Genomic DNA, 27440 nt, shown 5'->3' with positions numbered 1-27440 from the left:
GCCTAGCTAGTACTATGCATGACTTAACAACCTATAATTTCTCACTGATTTTAATTTATTATTTAAATGCAGAGGCTTCCTCCAGTACTTAGTCTTCAAGAACTAGAAGAGTACAGAGACAAACTAAAACAACAACAAGCTGCTGTAAGTAATGTTTTTTCCTCTGTACCCTTACACAATTTGTTGTCTTGTCTATAAGTCTAGCAAGAAGTGTAACTGAAAAATACTTGATTTCTTAACACATTAGATACTAAATATTTTTTAATGTCATGTTGTGTGCCTTTATAGTGGAAAATCATCACTAAATCATATAATCATATGAAATCAGGGAAGTAAATCTTAGTGTTAAGTATTGTAACAAAGACCAAATGTGCTAACTATTTCTTTAGAAACTTAACTTTTTGAATGTTTATCTTGTAATGTTCAACACAGTGCTGACTTGTGGAGTAGTATCTTTTTGAGGGATTTCTGGCAATGTAAGACTTAAAATGTTTTAGAGACTCTCTTTGAAGATGCTATTTTCACTTACTTTTCATTAGCCAGTGTATTAATTGTTCACAAGGGTTTTTAGTGAACACTAATACAGAGTTATTATGTAACAAACCAAATGACTATTCTCATTAGTTTTCCATTCCACTGGAAGGATCCCAACTTGCTCAAACATTTTTTAATGTATGTACATAACAACTTTAATTTGTAATCGTCTTGATACAGACAATTTGGATTAGAAAGGCTTTTTAGTTGTATGTGTGCTAGACTTAATTTCAATTAGTAGTCTAATATCCTTAGCTATGTTGTTTTTTCTTCAGGAGATGAAATATTTTTTACTGATGTGATTAAGAAAGAGAAAATTGTTTGTCCCTTCAGCAAATGTTGTTGGCAGGCATTGATAACCACAGTCACATTCAGTGCTAGCAGCTGCAGTTCAGGATTCCAAGACTTAGCACTGCGCAATTGTATGAAAGATGCCAAAAGGGGTGTGACCGTTTGGAAATAAATGAAGTAACTCAGGATTATATTGCTCATCTGAAAAAGTATCTGAGAGGATAGCTTGGAACCTCAGAAAGAAAAGTAGTATCACTAAGTACTGGGAAAGGAAAAAAAGTGTCTGTGGCAGGTGCTTCTCAATGTTGAGGTCCTTACAAGGGTAACTGAGGACTTGGAAAACAAAAAGAGTGTAAAAACTGAAAAGAAATGTATCTTTTATTCATGTGTACTGGTTGAATGTTGCTTAACAGTACTAGAGCATTGAATTACTAGCAGGTATATCCATGTCCTAAAGTTTTTTACAGGTACAGGGCTAGAATGAAGAATATGTTGAAAAAACAAGGTGAAAATTTCACAGTGCATAGACTGTGGAGTGAACAAAATTTCTTAAGAGCCCCAGGGTCATGTAGGCTTGTGTAGCATTGGGCTTCATAATATCCTATCTGACCCCACCTCACTCTGGAGTGGTGCTTCTGCTGTCCTACAGAGGAAAGATTTATTAGTTATGGAGCAACTACAAGGTTAAGAACAACTGAACAGTTTTAAAATTGCTCTGTGGTTCTGGCCTGCTTTTGATATGGAAGGAGGAAAGCATAGCTGGGTATATGCCCCTTGTCCACATTGCCCCCTGATGACATTGGAATGCTTCAAAGACCATTTATGTGCAAGTGCTCTTCCAGAGGATGGGAACTGAGCTGGTGGAGCCAATATAAGATTGTTACAGGAGTGTTGATTGAAGAGCTCAAATTTGTGCTATGTTTGCCTAAGCAGTCAAGTTTACAAAAACCTCTTTGTTTCTCTTTGCCAGTAGTGCATTGTGGGCTGGCTGTCATAGCCAGTTTTATTTTATTTCCATTTCTGGGAGTATTGTTCCCCCAAAAGAATATAGAGCAATACCAATCACGTCTTTATTATGTTTGAAACCATTTCTTAAATATTTTTAGTCCCTGATGAAAACCAAAACTAAATACACTATAAGTGCTCAAGCTGGCATTTATAAGACTGTTCCTGTTGGATTTCTTTTTAAGCTTCTGTGTTTGTGGACGAGAGATTGATTAAGGTAGCAATGCTCAGTTTTTAAATTCAATACAGAGAGCAGCTCTCAGGAGCATTCTATTTAGAATTATACTCAGAGCAGTGGAGAAAAATATAAAATATACATATTCTGTGTTCTAAAGAAAGGGTATAATATGTAGAGGATGCATATTCATTTAGACATAGTTTTACTTTAATGCAGTATCAGTCTCAAAGGTAGGTGTCATTATGTTAAATGTGTTGTGGTTCAACTCTAGATGGCAATGAAGTATCACAGAGCCTCTCATTCACTTCTCCACCAGTGGGGTGGGGGGGAGAATGGGAGGAGTAAAAGTGAAAAAGCTCATGGCTTGAGATAAAGGCAGATAATGCAGAACAAATAGCTAAAAAGTAGGTAAAGCGAAAGCAAGTGACGCAAAACAGGGAATGAATTCACTGCTTTTCGTGGGCAGGCAGCTGTTCAGCCTTCTCCAGGAGAGCAGGGCTCTATCATGTGTACCATTTATTTGTGAAGACAAATGCCATCACTCTGAGCATCCTTCCCTTCCTTCTTTTCCCCAACCTGTATATGCGGATCATGACACTGTACAGTTAGGATATCCTATGGGTCAGTTGGGGTCAGCTGTCTCAGCTATGTCCCCTCTCAAAGGTTTGTGCACCCCCAGCCCACTTGCTGGTGAGGTGGTTCGAGGAGTGGAAATGGCCTTGATTCTCTGCAGGCACTGCTCAACTGAAACACCTCTGTGTTATCAAAACTGGTTTCAGCCCAAGTACTTTGGAGAAAATTGAATACCCCAGCCCAAGCCAGCACACCATGCTATATCATTGACTTAAATTTGTACTCTAGCAATAGCATGAGTAAAATGTAAACAATTGCAGTGCTCCAAATTATTTCTATTTGCTTTTCTAGCATGTTCCTTAACAGAGAGTTAAGTGAGTAGTCTAAAAATGCCCACTAATTGCTAGATGGACTTGTGAACGTTTCTCTTATCTTGATTCTAAGGAAAGCTGATCATAACATTTATAGTTTTTTATGTTGTTGTGGAATATTTATTAATAAATTTGAAAAATGAAGAACTTAATGGTAGAGAATCATAAGCTTGTAGAACATTATTATGGGCATGGCCTACTTAATTGAGATTGCTGTGTATCACATGGAGTGTTCTTCTTTTTAAGGTATCTAAGAAAGTTGCAGATTTAATCCTTGAAAAACAGCCTGCATATGTTGAGGTAAGACAACTAACACTTTTCAAGAATAAACTGCTCAATTTTATGCTGTTATAATGCTGGATTTGTGTCGTTATAGTGATTTGTAGTAGGGGTACTAGTGCCTGGTTGGAACCAGCTATTTTTGTGTGCTAAAGCTCTGTCTCTATAGTGAAAACCAACAGTGTATTGAGTTGAAAGTCATTAAGATGATAAAGGTTTTGGCATACAGTTGTTTTACAAGGCTTTCTGAAGAATTCAGAATTAATGAATTCACAGGCTTGGCTAATACCTGTAATGGATTTAGAACAGGAGCTGCTTTAGTGCCCCTGTTTAGGAGTGGTGTGACATCTTATTCCATAAGAGAAAGCAGTCTTTCTTAAAATCACTTAACTGCCACTAATCTCAGGCAGTTGTGAGAATCACAGTCACAGAATATATCGTTTTGGAAGCAGCCCACTAGGATCATCAAGTCTAACTCCTGCACAGAACCATCCCCAAAAGTCATACCATGTGCTTGGGAGTAATGTCCAAACAATTCTGCAAAGTGAAAATGGTGATTGTTATTAAGTTAGTCAGAGAATGATCCTTTGGTGAATACTTCAGTTTGTGTACAGTGCCTTACATAACCATTGTTGAACTGGTGATTATGGCAATTCTTTGGGCAAGAAGCTGGAGAGAGTGTGGAAGAACTAAGATGGCTTCCTGGCTATTAACCTGTGGTAGATGTCATGGAGCTGCAATCATTTTCCTCTTACCCAGAGGACACAACATCCTTTTTGTTCTCTTGTTCTTGTGGCCAGTGCATCCAGCTGTAGTGAGGTTGCCATCTGTGTTTTGGCATCATTGCCTGGTGAAAGGAGTGCTGATGTTTAAAGAACAGTGGAGGATGGAGAAGTGACCATTGCTTGTGTCATCTCCTGCAACAGCAAGTGAAAGAAAAAGGCTGTAACAGTAAAGTTGTTTCAGTTTTAGTTAAAGGGGTGATGAGGTGGGAGGCTATTGCAGAAGGAGGCTGGTAAGTGCTAATGTACAGTAAGTGCTACTGGTTGAGTCTTTACAAGATAGTGTAGAAGGGGGAGAAAGGGTAATTGTGTGGTATAAAAATATTCTGGTAGTATTTCACTGTTATGAGGGTTTGAAATTGATAGTTTTGAGTGAGTGCTGCTTTTCCTGAATCCAGCAGCTTCACTTTGAAAACCTCTCACTGCATAATGGAACTGCAGCAAATGTTCTTGCATTTTGCTGTGTAATGCTGATGTTCTTATTGCAGACATCTTAGTGAGGTGAACTTGTTTCATACCTAGAAATGCTTTCAGATATTCCAAAAGGACAGTTAAAAATCCATTTTGCCAGTAAAAATCTTTTAAAAACGTTTCTTAAATGCTTTTGTGCCTGATTAAGTTAATAATCCTTCAGTGTTATTTATGGGCACAGGCCTGCACAGAGTTATTCTTGTCAGTAGACTTCTTGGAGATTTCCGGTGGGCATTATAGGTCTCACTTTCCCACCGATTCATGAAATAAACCTCCTGCTATGTGAACTTGTAATGGCAGCTCCAGTTCAGTGTTAAACTACAGTAACAAATCATTACAAGAACCAAAAATGCAATTGAACATGTCCTGGATACATTTTCAAAGTGTAGTTTAGGGATATCATGGTTTGAAGCCTATGCCTAGTGTGAAGTACTGGTCTAACAGGCACTCCTGTGGCCACAAGGGGCACGGTACAGACACAGGGTAAGGGATTTATAGTTTTCTGTTCTTGGAAGAAAGACATGCTTTAGAAGGAACCAGTGGGTGAAAGACTGTTTTTGAGAAGAGAAAAACTGTATTCAGCCCTAAATGGTGGGCAGAAGTCTCCCTCTTTGGGTATATTTAGGCTGCACTCTTTCCCCATTCCTCTCCATCCAGTTGTGTCCAAAGGAGAGATTTTACAGAGTCTTTGCAAGAAGCAGGACTTGGAGTTGCTCCTTATTGTATGTGTTTCCTCATGAACAAGGGAACAATGGCTTTTTGAATAGCTCTGGTATTTGCAAAGTATGTTTTTAGAGAGAAGTAGGTATTGAGGAAAGTAATCTTTGAGTTTGGTTTCTTAAGATATTTTGCATATCAGCAACTAGGCTGTCATTTATAAAAAAGCAACACTGGTAAGGTAAAGGAGCAGGTTGTGGTGGAAGATGCAGCTCAGTGGTTTGTAGACTGAGCAGGAGCTGATCTAAAACTGAACTGAACTTTGAACTCATTTTTGCTTGTCATATTGTTAGAGTTAGATGAGTTTTCAAAGTGAAAATCTCCCTTCTCATGGAAAGCACTTGATACATTTTGAAATTATGAGCAGAATTAAAAAATGAAACGAACCTCCCCCACCAAAAAAAAACAACCCCAAAAAAGCAAAATAACCCGCTAACAAACAAAACTCATTTTCTGTAGCCTGGGGAAAGAATGCACTTTTCTGCAGAGCTGTTCTAATGAAAGAAATCCTAATAGTTGTATTAAAACATTTATTTTTTTCAAGGAGTTGAGATTATGCTAGGCACTTCAGTAAGTCAAAATCAGGCTAAATTCAGGTCACCTCTGCTGAAGAGTTTTCAGCTGAAAGTCAACAGGATACAATTAACATTCGTTGTGATGTGACATCTATTAAATTGGTAGAACACAAGTGCTTCTAAACAAGAAAATGCTGTGTGAAACATAATTTGTGTTTTTTGTTTTGCTGCTTACTGGCATATTAATGTAAATTAAACCCTGTGCTTCTGTCCCTGAAGCTTTGATCATTCTGTTGTAATGCATTAATGATATAGAAATTCTTAGGCTAAATGTGCAATATATAAATGTAGAGGGTCCCACTGCAGTGAAAACAGATTTCAACTATTTTATCTTCAAAAGAGAATTGTATTTCAAAATACAGTTTATGTTAATGTTACATTGCAGTACTTAGTGTATATAAAATGATGAAACAAATAATACATGAAGTAACTCCACAAAGTCATTATAACATCTCAAGAGAAATGTTCTTATCAGTAGTCATCATTAGTGTGTAACTTGTATATTTGTTTAACTTGTGTATTTGGTTAACCTGTTGTCTCTGTAGGAACTTGAACGTGTTACATCGTTGCAGACTGGCCTTCAGCTAGCAGCAGTTATTTGCACAAATGGAAGAAGGTATCTTGCTTAAGGAACTACAGAGATTGAAAGTGGGGAAGTATTAACAGGCAATCTGTAAACCCAGGAAGTTTGCTTGCTGATGATATTTCCTGTTCATGTGCTGAATGCTATTAACAGTTGCAGTTAGAGATACTGAAACAGTTGCAAACTCTTGCAGCTCTCACTTTTGCAATTAGTAGTTCTCTTTGAAATAGAAAGCTTTGGAGATATACCACTGATCCACAGACAAGTGCCGAAGGGAGGATGTACCTTCTGGGTTGTTGGTACAGTCTTGTTTTCTGAGTTACCCTAACAATGCTGACAATTTTATCTTCTACCATTTATTTTGTTGGACTTTTTAGAATTTATTAGAAGTAAGTTTTATTTTATGGATTGTTGAAGATTATGTTAATTTTTACCTTGCAGACACCTGAATATAGCAAAGGAAGGGTTCACACAAACTAGTTTGGGGCTCCTTGCAAATCAGAGGAAACGACAGTTGCTTATTGGACTGCTAAAATCTCTGAGAACAATAAAAACACTGGTATGTACAGTTGTTTTTTTTTCAGTGAAAACTATTTTTCTTAGTTTCTGCATAGTAATGACTGGATTTTTTTTTCTTTTTTTGTTTTTTTTTTTTTAGCAAAGAACTGATGTGCGTTTGAGTGAGATGTTGGAGGTAAGTCCTTACCAGACTGGTATAATTTGAAGCTATTCTGAGTCTACATTTGTTAGTCATCTTAACTTCTGTCTTGCAAACAGGGTGTGTGCATGGGATGAAATTATATTTTTATTCTTCTTTTAAACTGAGAAAAGCTTCATATCAAATTAGATAGCCCTGCTGCCAGGGGAGAGTATTTTCTATCAAAAACTCATTCCTGCCTTTATATCTGGGCACTGAAGCTTGAGTTAGTTCAGTAAAAATGTTGTGGGCTTTTCACTTATCCCTGCTCTCAACTTTTACTTTTTTTCTTTAGCTTGATATTTGGGGAAAAAAAAAAAAAAGATGAGATTTAGCTGATTGTTGATAAGCTGGGCCTGGATAAAGAATTTTTATTGATATATTACTATACAAATTTACAGATGGGCTCCCTGCTTATTATTTTATTTGAAAATGTAGTAGCCTTCCATCTGTATTCATTGTGTTGGCTTTTTAATTCAATTGTAGAATAGATTGCAACATGCAGGCCATGACACTAAAAATTCTGATACTGTTATGTATGCTGCCTAAAAATGCAGTAGATGCACAGAGCGAAATAAGATCTTGTCTTGAGGTGACGAATTGTATGAAAGAAAGCCTCAGGATTTTATTGACAGCTATAGTAATTGTAGCATAACGATTTTGACTTGCAAGTTTGCCAAATATTTGCAGCTAATACTGGATGGAATGTCATGATGACAATCCCCAGTTATTAAATTTGGAAATTGAATCTTAATAGTTTTAACTTTCGAGATTCTGTGAATTTAATTCCATCTTAAGTAAATCACCTTGTGTCAGCAAACTTTCTTACTCTTTACCAAGCAAAACTGCTCGCATTTTCATGTGGCATAAATGCTTTCTGCTCAGTAAGCCCTGTACAATGATTAGCTTTTAATTTCTGTGCTGTGTTTTGCTACCCAGGAAATTAACTCTTCACTTTCTTCTGGCAGGAATTGTCCTGAGGAGGTGTAGTTGTTGCATTCACACACAGACCCTAATGTCTAATTACCATAATTGGTCAGAGATTTTTGAGGGCTGGAACTGCTGTTTTGGCAGAGTGCAGTTTTAGAGCTGTGTCTGCTCAGTGTCTGCCCCCAATAAATTATCCCAGTTACTGGCTCATTTTTTTCTGTACTCCTAGAAGTTAGTGAGAGCTAGAATATGCATGAGAGCTATTAGTAGCCACTCAGAGAAGAGCATTTTGAAAGGGTTCCCAATTAAAAAAAGACCTAGAATGAAGCTACAGTAGCTTACAGGGCTGAGCTGTATTTGGAATATATTAGTAACATATCTTATACAAGCAGGCTTTCTGCTTTGAGCCCTGTTAGACTTAATGGAGCAAGTACCAGGTTTCCAGTGGAGAGAGATGTAAGGAGCTAAAAATGCAGCAGTCCTTTTAGACCAGAGTACTGTTCTGTTTTCATCTAATGGATAATGTATTTGGGGTTTTTTTGTGTTTTTTAGTTAAATTCGATCTGCATTAGAACATTGCTGTTCAAACCAATTTCATTTCACAAAGTACTCTATGATAATAGCTGAATATAAATTACCCTTGCGTTTTGGCTCTTCAATCAATGACTGAAATTCCAGTAACAGCTTTGCATTTCAGCTGTCTAAAGCATGTAATATAGCAGATGTAATTATGACAAAAAACAGAAGCTCTTAGCTATTAAAGAGGGCTTCTCTTCTTCCAAGATTCATTCTGGTCTCATGTCTAATAGAATACTGAAACAATAGGTATAGCTGAGGCAATGCCTATGTCTTGTTGGTAGGATCTTGGGTTTTACATTTCTGTGTGTATGTTTTTGTTTTGTCCTGACATCCTCATAATACTTCCTGACTGAGCTGTCTACTTACTGGATATTCTTCTTATATATTAGGACAATGCATCCATAGTGTGTTCTTTGTTTCCTGAGGCCTTCTGTGAGTCAGTTATGTTTAAGCTAATTTTTAATGAGCTGGATGTATCAATTTAAATAGTGTTTATTTGGGCATAATGTTGGAAGTGTCTTCCTTGTCTCCTTTTATGTTTTATAAACAATGGGAATTGCTTGTCAGTGCCTGAATTAACCTCTTTCCAAGAATAGATTACTGGGAAGATGTTAGTTGTTCTGTAATAAAAACTTTGTGATGCATTTTTTATGTATGGATAAGGAAACAATACAGTAAGTTGTTTGCATAAAGTAATGTAATACCTAGTGTTTTCAGCTGTTGATAAATCTAAATTACCTGCACATTAAGTGCTGCAGTAGACCCTCACTCTTTAACTTTACTGTATAGAGAGGAGAGGCAAAATATTTTATTCTTAATGTTTATACATAAGCATGCAAGCAAAAATGGGTATTGCACTGTTGCTTCAGATGAGCTTTCAATTGTATTTTATCCTAAGGAGGAGGATTATCCAGGAGCTATTCAACTGTGCTTGGAATGCCAGAAAGCTGCCAGCACTTTCAAACACTACAGTTGTATAAGGTAGGGTGATGTTGTGCAGATGTCAGCTTTTATGATTTTATTTGTGGCCATTGATTCTCATTCTCTAAAGAAAGTTTAATTGAAACGTCATTTTCAGCTTAGAAAAGTAAAATTGAGGCAGTTATAAAAGCGTACGTATCCTCTGTAGTTTCCCACCTCCCTCTACCGACTAACCAGTCTTCAGTCATAACAGCACATGATCAATGTTTAGACTATATAATTGTTTTGTAACTCTTCTAATATGTTGGCAGGTAAAGTTTCAACTTAAAGTGAATTATAGCTGTGCTACAACCTCCTGCCTAGAGATACCGTGAGCCAAGTTTTTAATGAGAAGTTTTTATTCTGGAATTAATTTGCCTATAGCAAGATGGCTTCTGCAGGATAACTTACCCTGATTCCTGTCAATGACATTAGCAAGTGCAGAGTTTCATGCTGACATCAAGAAGTTGCTTTCAGAACCGAAACTAATAGAAATATCTGCAGTTTCTAATGTAGAAAGACTTAATGTTTCCATTGCTTTAAAAATAAAAAACGAAATAGCAGGAAATGCTCATAAACTCCAGCAGGAGATGCAGTAACATCAGATTATAATGGAGGTCCTTCTGTTTGAAGGTTCATTGCATGTAGAGAAACAATAAAGAAATACTGGCTGCTCTCTTTAGTGTTTAATGGCAGTTCTTTCTGATGACTTTTTCTATTTAAACTTTTCTTTGCAGGGTGTTGTACCCAATTTACCTAATGGAAACAAAAAAGGAGGTGTTGGGTGCATCTTTTAAGCATAGAGAAATAAGCAGAGATGCTAGAATCTGTCTTTTGGTAATATCCTGCCTATTTCTTTGTTGTTTTGACCCTTCCAAACAAAAACATAGTAGTTTTTTTTTCTTTTTTCTGCTGTTCTGAAATTTTTAAAGCTGGTTGTTGCAAAGGTGCAGTGGTGCCTTTCTTTTTCCTAAATAGTTTTTCTTATAGTAGCTGTTTTTGTTATTTTTTTATACCAACTTTAAAATTTTTTCTGAGAAAGCTTAAATTATCTTTTTCTGATAGCATTTCTGTAAGGGTTTCCTGAGCAGCAAATAAAAATTACTGTAGTTTGCAAAGACTTGACAGCCCTGACCCTTCTGGGTGTGTTCTGCTGTAGACCACAGTGCCAAACCAAAACATTTAAAGCAAGTTTCTTGGGGGTTGGGAATGTCTTTGAATTCTTGGTTAAATCCTAGCAGGATGGAGTCTTGTCTAGACCCTCTTAACACTGTTGCATTATAAACCTAGAATAAGGTGCCTTTCAACATAGTGGTGGTGTGGTGGTGCTAGTCTGACACAGTAATAGCAGCTTAATGGTTTATGATGTATTACTATATTGTGGCTCAGTAGTAGGGTTTTTGGAAATAAGAAGTGGTCTGAAATGTTTATATAATTAGTAATTTTATTCTATACATTTTTCGTTCATCAATAGTGAGTTAAATTCAAAACTGCAAGACACCTTGGAACAAATAGAGGTAAGAATTAATATACTGATGTTTAGTATATGTTAATATTTAACCTCTAAGTATGTGCTAGTATTTAATCTCTAAGTACTAGAGCTTTCCAGTAAAATGTTGTTAGCAATTATAGAATGTGTACATTTCTTTCAGATACTCTCTTTGGATGCTATAGCCATTGCTGTTCATGTAGACTTTAGTGCTATAATCAACCTAAATGCTCTGTAATATGTTATATTATGACCCAGTTCACTAGTTGTGCTCACTTTAGGTGGTAGAGCAGTCACATGTAAAAGTCACATAACATTTGAAGTATTGAACTTCTAAAGAGTTGTGAAAAGTAAATAAATAGCAAGCCAGTAGGTTTGGATAAGCTGTACAAGAGATCACAGTTTCACAGGAAATTTTAGAGGTCAGCAAACTGGAAACTCCTGGATAGGTCCAGTGCTAAGCTGTAGGAAATAAGACTTGAATAGCTGTGAAGGGTGAGACTAAGGTTGGTTTATGTTGGTAGATAGTATCACAAAAGCAAAGGAATATAAAATGTTAAGTGTCTTCCTGGAAACTGGTGGGAAAAAAAGGGAATGCTTTGAACTCCACTACTGGGTAATTTTGAGCTGGAACTTGGCAAGCTTTCTGTGGGAAGTCTAGCAATGTAGGTATGTATAATGTATATGTGATGCATGTAATGCATACACACGTAATGTTTAGCAGGAAGCTGAATTAGCTATTTGAGCAGCTGTCTACACCTGTTGTCACATGCTCTTCAGAAAGTCAGACTAGCACGTTTTATAATACCTTGTTATTTAATTCCCTGTAAAATTAAAATGTTGTCAGTTTCCTTCAGTTATGTCTTTGTACTTCAGCATTTATGTCAAGCTTTTTTTTTTTTTTGTTCCTTTAGTCTTTCTTTAATAGTGCTTTATTCAGAGCATGTCTAGTTCAAAAGAGCTGGTGGAATGACTGCTTTCTTCCCACTCTAACAAAGGCCATGTGAGAGTGAGCACTCAGGTTTTTTCTTGTGAGCAAATACTGATGTTGCTTAAAAGGAGACATGAATTTTTACTTCCTTCCAATAACAGCTTTGAAGAGCAAATTCTGGTCTTATCAAAATATGATAAAATATGCCATATTGGTTGGTGAAAGCAATTCACAGCTAGCTAAATGATCATGTTCAAGATTCTTGTTTATTACTTGTGAATTTATAAAAATATCTTACTTTCTTCCTGTGAAAGAATCTTATTTTCTACTGGAGTTATGCCTGTGCATATGGAAGAAACATAAGTCATCCTGGGGTCCATGGAGTATTGCTGAGAAATACATGGTCTAATTAAGACAGAGTAATATTCTGCTACTTAGGATTTGAAAAATGAGCCTTTTCAATAATTGAGTGCCTCTACTTAAGTCTGTTACTTTTTCTTGTCTTTGTTAAATTTAGGTTTTAATATAGATCTTACTTTTATATTAAGTTACAAATAAAATGCAAGATGGAATTAGTGGAAGGAACTATTGAAAAATGTAACAGAAAAGATTAATGTTCTCTGTTTAAGAGCTCTGTTCATGGGCAGTTTGATATCCTGGTTTTTTTCTTTGTACAGGTGTTCTGCAAGAAACGAGAAGGAATTTTTTTTAAAATCAGTATATGTCTGAAATTCAAATTGCTGAGTAATGTTTTAGAGAAGTTCTGAATCTTTAGGTTACTTATCCTTTTATCATTTGGCTTGGGGAAGAAAGTACAATGAACAATCCCCACCAAATCTCTAGGATTAATACCAAAAATATTTTGTGACTAATGTTGTAATTCATGAAAATTTTCCAGTGGACTAAGTAATAGTACATAAACACCCATCTACTATGGTTTCTGTTTTTAAGAGCAAGACTGTATTGCAAGATCATTAAATAATAAGAATTGAAATTATTTTAGTATCTAGCAATGAAAGAAAATATTTGTTAACTCTGTATGTTATTATATGATATGGATTCATTTTTTTTTATTTTTTGCATTGTTGGTTGGAAAAAAATAGGTTGTGTACTGAATATATTACAGTATGTGCATGAGAATTATGTTATTAACCTACATAGTCAAATTCTTGAAAGCTTTATTAGTCATTAAATACACAGGGTCATGATCCTATTGAAGTTTATTTTTCACTTAGTTTACATAGTAGGCAAACTTCACTTTTTGCGGAGCTGTTCAGTATGCTCAGACACAGCTCTGCTGGCAGAACCTGTATTTGTGTGTCTACTTTCTTTTTCGACTATCTCAGGTACTGATTGTTGTGTTGGCGTAGTATTCTATAAATGGCTGTTTTGCCAATGAACTTTTAATTCAGGCAGTGTTAGTTCAATTTAAGAGATGCAGTCAGAGGGTTTAGAAGTCTGTAATTTAATTAACCCCCAGATCTGGGTTTTTCTTAGGGGTTGAAATGTACCAGCTCAGAAATCCCAGCTCTCCCAAACTGAGATTCTTGGCTTTCTCAAAGTAAACATCACTTTGAATTTGAAGTATTCTTGCTTGTTTTTGGGAGTGGTGGAACTCTTTGGCTGACACTGAAGTACTTACACTGTGAGAAGTAACACTTCAGCACCTCAGAACAGTCTAGTCACACACAGTCTTGGTTACTTTACAACCATAATTATCACACTGTTTAAATAAACATCTTCCTCACTTGCTGCTGTTTAAGTAATGTATTACTTGGCCTGTTTTTTTTTTTAGTGTTTAACACATTTTTCTTCCATTTTTATAGGAACAATTGGACGTAGCACTTTCCAAAATATGCAAGAATTTTGATATCAATCATTATACAAAGGTTCAGCAGGCTTACAGGCTGCTTGGAAAAACACAGGTTAGTACTTATATTCTGAGGAAGTCACCAAGAATAGTCATGTCACAGCATGAAGCTTTGAGTACTGTGATGGAAATTTATTTTCATAATTGTGTGGTTTAATCCCAGGTGGCACCTAAGCCCCACACAGCTGCTCGTTTCCTCCTCCTTGGTGTGATGGCAAAATCAGAGAGTGGGCAGGTGTTCAGTCATCCCCAGGACAGCAGGGCTCCATCATGTGTAACAGCCACTTGTGAAGACAAACTTCATCACTCAGAACATCTCCCTGTTCTTCCTTCTTGCCCCAGCTTTTATTACTAAGCATGACACCAGATGTTATGGAACATCCCTTTGGGGTTGGGGTCAGCTGTCCTGGCTGTGTCTCCTCCCAACTCCTTGTGCACCCTCAGCCTCCTCTGGAGGGTTGGGGTGAGAAGCACAAAAGACCGTGACCCTGTGTATGCCGTGCTCAGCAATAGCTAAAACATCCCTGAATTATCAACACCGTTTCCAGCAGAAATCAAAAACGCAGCCCCATGCCCCATTCCAGCTACCATGAAGAATATTAACTCTGTGCCAAAACCAGCACACTAATGCTGAGTGATCCAAAACCAGCACACTAATGCTGATGGGTCTTGCCAAATATATGTATACAGAGGTTTTTATAATGCTCATGTAATTTAACATTTAATCGCTAAAGGTAAGCTCTGTGTTACTGTAATATGTAGTTTTTTGGACAGATCATAACAGTAACAGTTACATATTTCAGCTCTGTTTATACTGCTGTTTGCACTATTCATTCTACTTGGTTATGTGAATACTATTTTTTATAGCTAGGTCTGTTTTTCTGGGTTGTGCACTACCTCTGCCTTGAGTATTTCCATTTTATATTGTACTGTTACCATGATGGCAATGGCACATGTAAGGGGATAGATTTTTGCAGTTAAGTGCATCCCATGGCATGTCAAACACATACTGTGGACGTGTCCGGCAAGTTACATCTGCGTGTGTCTAGAGCGTTTTCTGTGTATAGAAGAGTAGACCTAGGTTCTCCCATAGGATGGGGTTTTTTTCTCTTTGTTGCACTGTCTTGAGGCTTCATATTGGTTTGTTTCTCTGAGAAGGCAATTAACCAGTTTCCTGATTAGAACCTTAATTAATAATTAGAACCTTTCTAGCAAAGTTGGGTTCTTTTTTTCCTGGCTTGACTGTAAAACCAGTGCAGCTCTGCAATAGCATAGAAGTGGATTTATCTTCCCATACTTCGTTAATGTGCAGAAGTATTGGAATGCCTAAAGACTGAAACTTAAAATCAGGGGAGAAGATGAATTAGACTCTTCAATTTTTTAGTGCACTGTATTTAGTTTCTTATTTACTGAATAAAATTAGGTACAATGCATTCACTGCATGTCACGTACATGACATGTTGAGAAAAGCAGATATTTGTTGGAGAGGAATGAAGTTTCTGACAAGTGCTATTTGTTACTGCATGGTTTTGCTTGCTTTGTTCCATTATAGAGTGAGTTGGTTTTGGCATTCTTTTTATTGCTAGTAAAGTACATATTTTGAACTTGTCCTGAAAATAATTTAATTGCATTTTTATTCAAATCTCTCCCATATTGACCTCTTCTCAGTAAACAAAATAGCAAGGTCCTTCAGTACTTTTCATTATTTCATTTGTCATTCTGTTTTCTTTAGCTAATTCAAGTTAGGACTAGCTATAGAAGATGGGCTTTTTTAATTTAAGCAGAATTGCTTCTTGATTTCTTGTGGAGTGATTGAGTCCTCAGCTCTTGTTGGTAACTAAAAAAGTCAAATAGGAAGTAGTGCAACTAAACACTTTCAAATATGCTGATTGCATGTATGTGAAAACAGTGAGAAAATTCAGTTTCTGAAATGGAATAATGTTACATACAATTTTTGAAGAACAGAGACACTTGGGAAACATCCTGACCTGAAACTCAGACATAATTATGGCAAAACTAATATGTTACATAGTCATTAGTCCTTAGTACATGTTATTTTTTTCCTGGAAAATATAGTCTTTATTTTTAAACAAACGTCTTTTTTTTTTCCTACCAAAAATAGGAGTTTTATAGGAAATTTATTTATATGATGTGCATACCTTTCTGTAATGCTTAGTTGTACTTTGGGTTCTTCACTCTGGCAAGTGGATGAAGACTTTGTAATTGTGCTTTTTATTTTAATGATTGCAAAGGAAATATTTTTGATTTAGTTGGCAGTGTTTCCAGTGGGAAAAAGAGCATGAATCCCAACTAATTTATTTTTGGCATGTTATCAATGATTGGGAGAAGGGTAAATGAGTAAGCAAATTCTGTAATTATCTATGTTATATTAATGTATGTACTAGTGACAGTGTACAAAAAAAAGGTAAATAGGGAAGATGGCAGAGGAAACTGATTTTACTTGCAATACCTGAACTGTTTTATGTGACCATATTATAATACTGCCAAGATCTGTGTTAGGTATTTTTGGGACAAAGATTGGAGGACATGGTTACAAGTGTTCAGTACTGAGGAGGACTTATGTTAAAAGATGCTGGCATATGACAAATTGAATTTTACTGTTTGCTTTTATGTTACTCTATTTCTTTCAGACAGCAATGGACCAGTTACATATGCACTTCACCCAAGCCATTCACAACACTGTGTTTCAAGTAGTCCTTGGATATGTGGAACTGTGTGCAGGAAACACAGACACCAAGTTTCAGAAGTTACAGTACAAAGACCTCTGTACAGTATGTAATTCTTGCATATATGCATATTTTTTTATCTGAATTTTTTCATTGTAGTAGGTGTACCTGTTGTCAGTAGGGATTCAGTTGTTAACCCTGTAGCTACTCTAGTTTCTTAATACAGCTTATGACTACTGCAGATATTTGTTACTCATAACTTAATGTTGATTTTGATTGCACCAAATCTTAGCACCTTGGAGTTATTGTGCACTCCATGTAACAAAGACCAACATTTCAAAATATGTGTGTCTTCAGGATGATATGCTAGTTATTGGAATAACTATTATCTTTGAACTTTATTCCAGTGCATTTAGGTAGTATTCACAATTTCTCTGATACTGCATTTCAGTAAGAATTCTTGTAAAGATTCTAATTTAACTGGTGTCTTCCCATTATTCCTGACTTTGTGTCATTCACTTTTCATTCTCACATTTAATTTTGCACTTTTGATACCAGGATAAGGGACAGCTATAATATTGAGATGTGAAAGCCTGATGACAGGCAGATCATGGGCTGGGAATATATTTTCCTCTGCTACAAATTTTAAGTGCAGTTTCTTGCATATTTTGTAATGTTTTTAGAATGAATGTAGCATTTTTATAATTCACTATTTTAATTTTTTCACTTGGGATTTTACTGTTACACCCTGAGAAATTTTCTGAAACTTCAGTGATGGGGAAGAAGAATGTGAGATATTTTAGGAGGCTAATGTTGAATTACAATTTGAAATTATGTTTCTATCATGAATGTTCTTTAGGATGTTTATTCCAGTCACAGATGGAGCCCTCATCTTGCTTCATCAACTTGAGGATCCACCCCATCAGTTGCAATTTATAAAATTGAAATACAGTCACAAGGAGATTAAAGTTCATATTCTGATCCATTTTCTGTTCTTTCTCTTATCTCATCTCCTGGGATCAAGTAGCTGCCACTAGTAGACAACACATCTGCATTGTAACCATTTCATTGTAAAGAGGTGCCTCTTTGACTTAAAAAGTTTACATTATCTAAGAGCCTTAATATAAATAAAATGTGATAAAAGCAAAATAAATTTATTGGGAATAATTGACTTAAGTGTTCATGAATATAAAGAGTAAGTTTCTGGATAGTTGGTATTTCCACTTCACTGAGATGAATTCTAGTAGCAGAAAACCAGCAAACCCTGATCTTTGTTCTCCACACTGCAGTCCTTTCATCTTTCTGCTATAAGCCTTCAGAGTGTGGTTTTATTTTTGTTTCTTAGCTTCTAATGAACTTTTCTTCCAGGTTTTTCTTTCTTTTTCTTGCTTTATACTTCTTTATGTCCTTCAGTTTATTTCTCATTCCTTTCTAATACTAATGATACTAAGTCCACTTACACTTGCAAACTACTACTGAGCTGCTTCTGACCAGCTCTAAAATCCAGATTGTGTGTTGCTGTTTATCCTTTTACTTGAGTGTGTGAAGGCATCTTTCAGGTAGTTGGAAATACCACAATTTGTAATACACAGAAAGAGGGTGGCTTTAACTGCATGGTTACAAAATTATTTCCTCATTATTTCTATTAGTCTTTACTTATCCAAAGTATTAAAGACATGATGCTTAAGTTAATGTGACCCTGCAATAGCTGGCATTCTGTATGAAGGAAGGTACTCAGATTTTGGGACTTTATTCTACTATGAATATTGCTGCAATTGCATTGAAATTTACTTTTTAAATTTTTCATTACTGTCTTGGTAACCATTAGATATTTAGGGACAGGCTGCAGATGGGAAATTTTGGTCTCTTACCATGCTGTTGAGTGTTGGTTGTTACCTGTTGTAATGCATTTGTGAAATCAGGGTGCTGAATAAGATGAGCTAGCATAGCAATTCAATTTCTAACTTCCTGTAGAAAAAACAGCAGGTTTTCATCTCATGCATTCAGTTGTTGAGGAATACATTGTTCAAAACTGAAATATGAGCCCTCTTTCTCTTGGTTTAGTTAAGTGAGAACCCTCTTCAGGCTGCCTATGTTGTTAAGCCTGCATGCCCTTAACATGTAAAGGGTTATGGACTACGTTACTCTAATTAAACAAGGGAGGTCACATAAAATTGAGGTATTCCTTTTGAGGCAGGTATGCTGCTGTGTGTTTCTAAAAATCTGTCAATATCTGTCATCTAGCTTATTTCCATTGTACATAGGTAGTGGGGGACTATAGTGGCTTTTTTCTTTGTTTTGTTTGCATCTTTTTGGAAGTCAGATACTGGATATTATAATAATGTAAATATTTTAAAAAAGAGTAATGTTTAAAATTCGTAAGCATTTATGAAAGTTAGTGCCTGTTCCGTCAGAGTCACTGTTTCATTGTTGAGTCTTTCTTTTCTTAGCAATATGCCATGCTTTTACATGTTTTATCTTTTTGAATATTTCTGGAGCAGGGCAAAGCTTTGCTGCTTCAGTCTCAAGTTTTGATTTTCTTTGTTCTAGAATAGACTCAAAGAAATTCAGTTGTTTCCTTAGTTTAAATTGAATTACCTTGGTATTTAGTAAGTAATCCTTTCTTCCTGTCCACCTGAAAGTCAGTATGTCTTCAAATATAGTGATTTGCACAAGAAAACTTTAGATTTTAGATACCAAGAGCCCTGAAATACAGTAAGAATAACATAAGTTAATAGAGAAAATTGCTGAATCAGCAAGTTTGTGGGTTTTTTTTAACTACTCCTTTAAGGCTCATTCAACCCAATGGATTAATTGCCAGGAAGGCTTCTCTGTAGTACTGCAGTACAGAAGTCTGTGTCCTTGAACTGACACACAGGGGTGGCTGCATCCCTCTGATAGTGAGATAGCCTTACTTCTGCATCTGTGTCACTGTAAAATAAATGTAAGAGGTAGTTAACATACAGGCCAATTGTGAGAATTAAAAAATAGATGCTAACAAAAACACTTTGTACTTTTGGACAGCATTTGATTAGTTGACCAAAATCAGGAATTTGTCATGTCTTAAAATGCATTTGAACCTGAAACTGATCTATATCAGCTCAGCTGTATGAATTTGAAGAGTTTCTTACAGTTTGTGTTGTTGCAGCAAAAACTGAACACGATTTTGAAGTTTCTCAATGCTGTTTGTTGCTCTGTAGCACATTACCTCAGACAGCTACATTCCATGCCTTGCTGATCTCTGCAAAGCCCTCTGGGAAGTCATGCTCAGTTACTACCGAACGATGCAGTGGCATGAGAACCATGACCAAGATGAGGCAGCAGTTGTGTCTTCTGGTAAGAAACTTCTGGAAACAAAACTTCTGATATTTGGAAATGACTTTTCTTGTGCTCATGTTATTAATTTGTGCTGATATCTTTGTGGTCTTGACTCAGTGCCTTCAGCATTTTTGCTGATAGTGTACAGTAAGGACTAAAGCACTCACTGGATTTTTTTTTGCTCTTTGGTGTAAGGTTAATTTTTTAATGAATATTTGTATGTGCCAGTCTTGCAGATATAAATGATTTTATTTTAAACAGTGCTTAGGGAAAATGTCCTTCCCCTGTTGTGTGGAATCTTAAAAAAAATAGCAAAAAATTGTTTTTTTAGTAAAAAAAAATATTTTGGATTGTTGGAGCTGTTTTTGGAGTTGAAGCCATTGCTTGAGTTGTAAGTTTTTATAGCTGTATCAGATGTAAAACTCAGAGTCTAAATATTTGCTTTTGCAGTGTGGTGTGAAAAATTCTAGTTTTGATTGAACTGCCCATTCTCAATAATATTTACATTTACAGTTTAGATAAGATAGTTACATTTTCTTCTCTTGTGTCCATTTTGCTGTGGTTTTTGCAGATGTAAAATCAAGCAGGTATCATAAAGAACTAAGTTCATGGACAAATGATTGCAGTAGACTCCTAATTCAGCCACATATGCACTTAAAAAACTAGTTCCCCATAGAGTCGTTACTTGTGACATCCTGAGGAGTGAAAACTATCTGCACTCTGAAGCCTTTTACAGAAGCCATTAAGCCTAATAAAGTCATCTATACAGTCAGATGCATGATTTTAGATGCACTGCTTTTAAATGCAACCCAGAGTGTTTAGGTATGTTTACTACTTAACCTAACCTTCTGTCACTCAGTTTTTAATTTTCTGTACATATGGCTTAGCTATAATGTACAACTGAAATGTAGTGATCTACTGAATCACTTTTTCAAATACCTCAGCAATGCTAAAGTACACAGAAGGGAATTTTAGAAGTACGGTTTAATTTCAGAGGGATTGTAAATATCTACTGGTTGTTTTTTTTTTTTTTTTTCTAAAACTCATTGCTTATTCTACAGTAATTATTGAAACTGTATGGGGAATTCTCATTTTATACTTACTGACTATGGTATATGGTAAAGTCAAAGAGTAAAATTCCTGTAGAATGGGCATGTATGGCAGAGGGAACCAGGGACACAGTTCAGGAGATCATGCTGAAGTTGTTCTTCAAATAAGCCTCACAGACTGGAGCAGAGTAGATGTACCACTATGTCTGGCTTTTACAATTTTGGGAACTCATGACTGTCCCAGTATTGTCCCAGTTAATCTCAGCACTCTTAAAAAGTACCTTAAATGTGTCAAGGGACTCTTGAACTTAGGGCACAAGTACAACTGTAGATGTGAGAAGCTGGACTTGAAAGACATTATTTATAGAGCTCTTTGTATTTCAGTAGTGAAACTTATCCAAAAGAAGTCCTTGGAAAGACAGAATTAAGTATATGTAGAACTTGTTTAATCAAACTGAAGATAAAGTGAACTAAAATTATCAACATAACATGAAGTTAATTCTATGTCATATTTAATGAGATGCTACTTAGTCTATGGTTTTGTTGTTTGTATGGTAAACAGCAAATTCTGTAATATGAAGTTTCATCCCTCAAAATAAACTACTTACTGGAAAATTTTCCATTACACTACTTGTTGTGGTCAGAGCATTGTTTATGTTTTTAGTAAATAATCGAATAGAAAATGAGTTTTAAAGGGACCTATGCAGATAATTTTTGTCTTCCCTGCTCAAAGTAAAGTGATCTTCAAAGTCACACTGTTTTGTGTGAGGGCTTGCCTGGTTCAGCTGGATTTTCACATAGCATGAAATTTACTATGGTGTTGATGTAATTTACATGTATTAATGAGACAGTGATTTAACAGAAGACCTGAAAATGAGTGGTAAAATGATCACTATAGCATTTAAACTCCTGATTTCACATGTGTAATCCTAGGGGCAAATTTTGCTAAAAGCTGTAGTATCTGTGAAAGATTCAAAGAAAAGCAAGAAGAAAATGGTGTAGGGTGTAAATTCAATTTCAACCATTTTAATTTTCAAAATGTTTCCTTTATAGTACAGTGTAAATTCTGTGCAAGACCTGCTTAGTATTCAAAGAGTGAAGCTAGAAGACAGAGATTTGATTGAGTCCTTTTTTTTGCTTTCCTCTATCATGCAAGGATTAAACAAAAACCTTTTGTTATGACTGAAAGCTGCCTTTTTGAATTTTGAGAAATACTGGAAAACATGAAGAATTACTGTATTTAAATCAGGCATCTAGAATAATAAGTCCTGGATGGTTTTGATCCTTATTTTTATGTGTAGTTATGAATATATGTGTTCTCTGCCTGTTCAAATTCTTCAGTGCAAAATGTGTAAATGCTTGTGCAGTCCTTGATTTTCAAGCAAGTTGTCCTAAATTAATGTATTTGCATGTGTGAAACTAGCTGCAGTGCTGTTTATTAAAAGACTGGGAACAAGACCTCTTAGCATGACTGGCCATAAACCAAGACCACTGGGAGACTGACAAGAGAGAGAATATTCTATTGATATTTTTAGTGAACAATAACATCTATATTGCAGTGTCTGTCCAACAATTCCTTCATGAATGGCATGGAGTACAGAGACTATGGTCTTAATCTAGAGAACAGGTCAAGGCACTGACTTATTTAGCATTGGCTTCAGTTTGCAGAAGTTTAAAAGAGAGGAGGTTGCAGAAGCACACAGTGTACTGTGTCTAAGATTGTTGATTTTGTTTCCTTGATAGTCCGGGAAAGGTTAAATCCACTTAGAGGTTTTCTGGTTATAGAAATTAGATTCTTAGATTCTTTCTGTTTGTGTTTCATTTAATCTTCCATGGAAGATCTGGAAAATTAATTTGTCAGAATTATTACTTTCAGAAGATGAGCATATTTAGGTACAGTTAGTAAATTATGATTTATGTAGGCAGTGGTTAATATTTGTTTTATGATTTTTCTTTCATAAGGGACATTTTTTTGCATGCCTTGCAAAAGTAGATATAGTATGGAATTAAGTTTAGGTCTTGTTTGCACATAAACAGCCTTTTATCATCTCATTTTGAGTTATTAGGGTAGATTCTCAGTTAACCTGCAAAAGCAGTCTCAATGTTTTAACACAGGAAAAAGTTGAACACAGATTTGCCGCCTTGAAAAATGAATATCCCTAATATAAACCCGAATTCCAGATGGTATTTTATTATGTTTTTTAATTTTGATGAGGAGTTATTCATTTCACAGTACTGGAACTTTTACATTCTGGCTGGTTATTGTGCTGGTTCTGTGTGCTTGAGTTCCAGCCTTGTGGGCACACTAACTCAACTGGCTTGCCAGTAGTTCTTGGTAGTGTTTGTATGTTCACTGCTGTAATCCCTAGCTTACAGATAAAACTTTCTCAGTGTTAGATAAAGTTCATAATTTAATAACGTGTCCAGCCATGCCTTATGGTTCCATCTGAAAGAAATCAAGCAAGGTCAGCATCCTTCTCAGTATTCATATTCCCCACATCTGTTTTTGAATTTAAGTGGAGGTACAGATGTAGAAGATACAATATTTTTGTTGCTCCTGCTAAGCTTATATAAACATTCTAGTAATAGGCAATAGTTCTTGTGCTGAAAAACATACTCTAGAAAGGTTCAAATCAGAAACCAGATGGTTGATGAGGAGAAGGATGATGTATATGACACTTCTACTTACAAAGAGTCTGGCCTAGGGCTGGGAGAATGAGGCACTGCTAAGTGCTATTTATAATTGGTGATCGTTAGAGGGAAACTGCTCACTTGACAGTGAGCACTGGATGATCTGAAGAAGATACAATCAAAACATGGTCAGACTGCTGTGCTCTGTTGTTATTTTGTTTTAATTGAATTGTCAGTGTTTGATACAAGTCATAACAATTCCTATTAGTGGATGTTTTTACTTTCGTTCTCTTAAATATGTGGTAGTCCAGACAATGCTGCAGGGTCTGTTCTGCATACATCTGAAAAGGCTGATAAAAATCTTGTATCCAGAGTCCCATTCCTTACTGACCACTTGAGTAAGGTGCTCACAATATTTACATGATATTCATCTAGACTGCAAGGTCTGGATTCAGGGCAAGGCGTGACAAGGAAAGAGCACTTACTTTGTTGATAAAAATTTCATGGTGCTGACAAAGGGAGGACATACGTATGTTGTTTATGTTTCTGGACTCTTCTTCAGTAGAGACCAAAATTAGACATGAAAAATTGCTCTTTTCTCTAAGGAAGGTGAAGCTAAGCCAGGAGTTTGTCTGGAAAAAACTGTGAAGCCTAGTAATGAAGAACTGCAAGGGTCAGTCAGGATTAGCTCTCACTGTGATCCTTGCAGTACATTACTACCTAAGGAACACTACTGGGATAGGTATTTGGTATGTAGGAGACAAAACTCTCCTGGTCTTCATTTGCATATAATGCATATATGCTTATATGTGCGTTACTCATTTTCTGTTCAAAAGTTTAGAGAAAAGTAGCTCTTCTGGAGTTTGCATAATCAATAATATGTCAATAGCTAAGGAAATGTAATTCCGTGTAGGATAACTTTCCAAGCTTTTGGAAATATTTACAATGCCTTTAACCTGAAGTTTCAGATGGCAGCAATGTGATTGGAACTGAAGAGAACAGTTTTGACCGCAACTATGTAAAAAAGAAATTGGAGCATGGGCTTTCACGAATATGGCAGGTATGGGTTTTGAATTTTGTTTCCTCCTAGGTATTTCTTCCTCCCCCTTCCACCTCTCCAATATTAACTATAGTTATATTTATACTAATGTTCTTAAAGAAACGTCTCCAGATTTTTTTAAGTGATTTTTTTAAAGTGACCACAGAAATATAATTTCTATGACTCAGTGGTTGCAATGCTTCCAAACTCAGTCAAGATACCGAAACATAGTAATGGGACTTTTAGTCTTTATTTCTTTCAACCTGTGTGCTGCCACACAGTCTATTTTCTTCTCATGTGCTTTTCTCTGTATATTGCTTTATATTTCTGGTATAGCCATATCTGTGGAGAACCTGGAGCCTTGTGAACCTTGCTGGTTTCATGGTATTCCTGGTGTGATTGCTGGATCTGTTTGGTGTGCAGTGTCACCCAAAATGAATGATAAAAAAGCTGAGTTCTGTTTTTGCATTGACAATAAAGCATCTAGGATTGGCTCTGTGTTATAGAATGCTAAAGAAGCTAATTATAAAATTGTTTTTGAGAAATTACCCATGTTACAGAAAATGGAATTCTATTCTAAATCTCAAAAGAAGAATTTATAAGTGCAATCAACCAACAAGCGTAAATGAACCAGGCATCCAAACCTTCACTTTTTGTCTTCAGTGTATTAACTATACAAAAACTTGTTTGTGTTTTGTAGGATGTTCAATTGAAAGTGAAAACGTATCTTCTGGGAACAGATCTGTCTAACTTCAAATACGATGACTTCATATTTGTACTTGATGTTATCAGCAGGTATGCTGGTGTGGTTGTAAGACCTTTAAGTACATGTCCACAAATGAGCTCTGGTCAGATAGCACTGTTGATTAAGGCTGATATTTGCATTTTGATCCCAATTTCACTCAAATGTGCTGATAGCTTGAAGAGCAATTCTTCTCCATGTGAGAGTTTATGAGGATGTACTTAGGAGAGGTAGCGTGAACCGCTTTACTGCTTAAGTGTGATATGATATCGGTATTGTCTGCTTTTAAGATATGATATGTGCAGGTCTAGCAAATTTTTTTCTAAGAGCTTTTAAAAGGGGGTCTGAGTCAAGCAGAAAAATACTGTGGTACTGCCAACCTGTACAATATTATATCCTTCTGTTTTGGTAATAAAATAACAGGTTGAGACTGAATTGACAGCTTGCCCTGTGTAGCGGGCTCTCAAAAATACATTTATTTTGCCTATGGCTCTTTGTCTCTTATGTGTATGGCACACAATGATAGGATTTGAAGAAAAATGAGACATGGACTTTTGTGGAATGCAACCGTTACATTGCAATGTAACATTGGTACTCTGCGTTTATGAAAATACATCTACACTCACAGTTGGAACAGCAGCATTAAGAAATCAATAAATATGTCTAAATTTTGTTTTATTACTTTAGGCTGATGCAGGTTGGAGAAGAATTTTGTGGTAGTAAGTCCGAAGTTTTGCAAGAATCTATCAGAAAACAAAGCGTTAACTATTTCAAAACATACCACAGGTGAGACTATTCTATGTGCAGTAGATGATTCTAATGACATTTATTGTTGTTGGGTAAACGCTTTCCAAAGGAATTCCACTGCATAATGTTCCTGTGTTGAGGTTGCCTGTAGAGTATGTTTCCTGATGAGGATAAGGCTCTGAGCCCTGAAGAAGGGGAGAGGATAGAGAAGCCTTCACTTCCAGTGTGTTTGTGAAAAACTGTAGTTCTGCAGCAGGACAGTCAGATAAAGATGAACAACTTTTTAATGTAGAATTTCAGTATTTTTTTAGATTGTCTCTTGTTTCCTGTCATCCTGAGGAGGAATGCCTTTGAAGTCCACACTTTGTAGCAAAATTGTGTCTTCTTTTTCTATGCTATTGCTTAAGAAGACTTGTCATGTATGACTCTGAAGTGTTTTTTCAATATGCATTTCTGTCTTGAATCAAGTAAGATATTTAGAACTGATTCCATCGTTTTGAGTCATGTCTTCATGGCCTGTTTGTTGGCAGGATGTAACTACGTTTCGATCAGCACTTATGTCATGTCTGAGGCCAGTCATGTGTTGTCATGTACAGGCATTCTCTGGACCCAGATATGATATATGGCTATAACAGCATCAAGACTTATCTTTCTGTTTGTTTGTTTTAATTGCCTTGATTTTGGTTTGGGTGATTGGCAACTTTTTAGTTATAGTTGTTTAACATTACATTCTTTCTGGGTGTAAAAACTAGGAAGATACGAGAAGAAAAACAGCCTTCCATGCTCGAGGAAATGCTTACTTTCCTAGTCTTGATCTGTTGTCCTCTTGTTTGGGAGCTGTCATACAACTCATACATACAGAGCCATTTGAAAAGTCCGAGACTTTCTGCCTAAAGTCCATGAAGTCCATGAAAATTAGGGCAGGAGAACATGAAACAGTGCTGAAATCAGAAGATGAGAATGTGATTTGGAATTTCTTCCAGCTTTGGTAGTTTGTTGCTAGGAGTTCTTTCTCATGATTTGAGGAAGACCTCAGTTCCAGTTGTCTGAAAAACTTGAGCCTTAATCAGATCCACATTACGTCTTGTCAGGAGATGCCACCTATTTTTATTTCTTGAAAATTTTCTGAATCCTAAACAGAATTTCATGAACTGATTTTGGTCTACCTAACCACCTTTTACTACACTGACTTATCACAGAATGCCTTGTTGGGTTAAGTAAATATAATTTTGACTGTTGCAGTTCTGTGTATGATTAACAGCTTAAGTAATCATAGGCTAATTTTCTGAATTGTCTTTGAGTAAAATAAAAGTTAAGGAACATTGATGGAATACGTATAGAAATAGTAATTTTTTGAAATAACTTGTGTTTTTAAGATAATGTAATTCTTGTGAAAATAGAATGACATATTT

At 35.9% G+C, this 27440-nt stretch overlaps 1 protein-coding gene across 3 annotated transcripts in view; it reads left to right on the top strand.

The window, feature by feature from the left end:
* VPS50 (VPS50 subunit of EARP/GARPII complex) overlaps window positions 1-27440 on the top strand; it is a 78736-nt gene that overhangs the window by 10445 nt on the left and 40851 nt on the right. For all 3 annotated transcript variants that reach the window (XM_068211019.1, XM_068211029.1, XM_068211010.1), the window contains exons 4-16: window positions 73-144; window positions 3199-3252; window positions 6322-6392; window positions 6801-6918; window positions 7018-7053; window positions 9464-9546; window positions 11000-11042; window positions 13772-13870; window positions 16467-16607; window positions 19703-19838; window positions 24463-24560; window positions 25240-25334; window positions 25969-26067. In XM_068211019.1, the coding sequence (XP_068067120.1) occupies window positions 73-144; window positions 3199-3252; window positions 6322-6392; window positions 6801-6918; window positions 7018-7053; window positions 9464-9546; window positions 11000-11042; window positions 13772-13870; window positions 16467-16607; window positions 19703-19838; window positions 24463-24560; window positions 25240-25334; window positions 25969-26067 (1145 nt within the window). The remainder of the gene's footprint in view (window positions 1-72; window positions 145-3198; window positions 3253-6321; window positions 6393-6800; window positions 6919-7017; window positions 7054-9463; window positions 9547-10999; window positions 11043-13771; window positions 13871-16466; window positions 16608-19702; window positions 19839-24462; window positions 24561-25239; window positions 25335-25968; window positions 26068-27440) is intronic.

The sequence above is a fragment of the Anomalospiza imberbis genome, chromosome 1 (assembly GCF_031753505.1).
Source record: "Anomalospiza imberbis isolate Cuckoo-Finch-1a 21T00152 chromosome 1, ASM3175350v1, whole genome shotgun sequence".
In the NCBI taxonomy this organism is placed as follows: domain Eukaryota; kingdom Metazoa; phylum Chordata; class Aves; order Passeriformes; family Viduidae; genus Anomalospiza; species Anomalospiza imberbis.
Note: the sequence above shows the minus strand (reverse complement) of the source record. Positions and strands in the feature narration are given on the sequence as shown.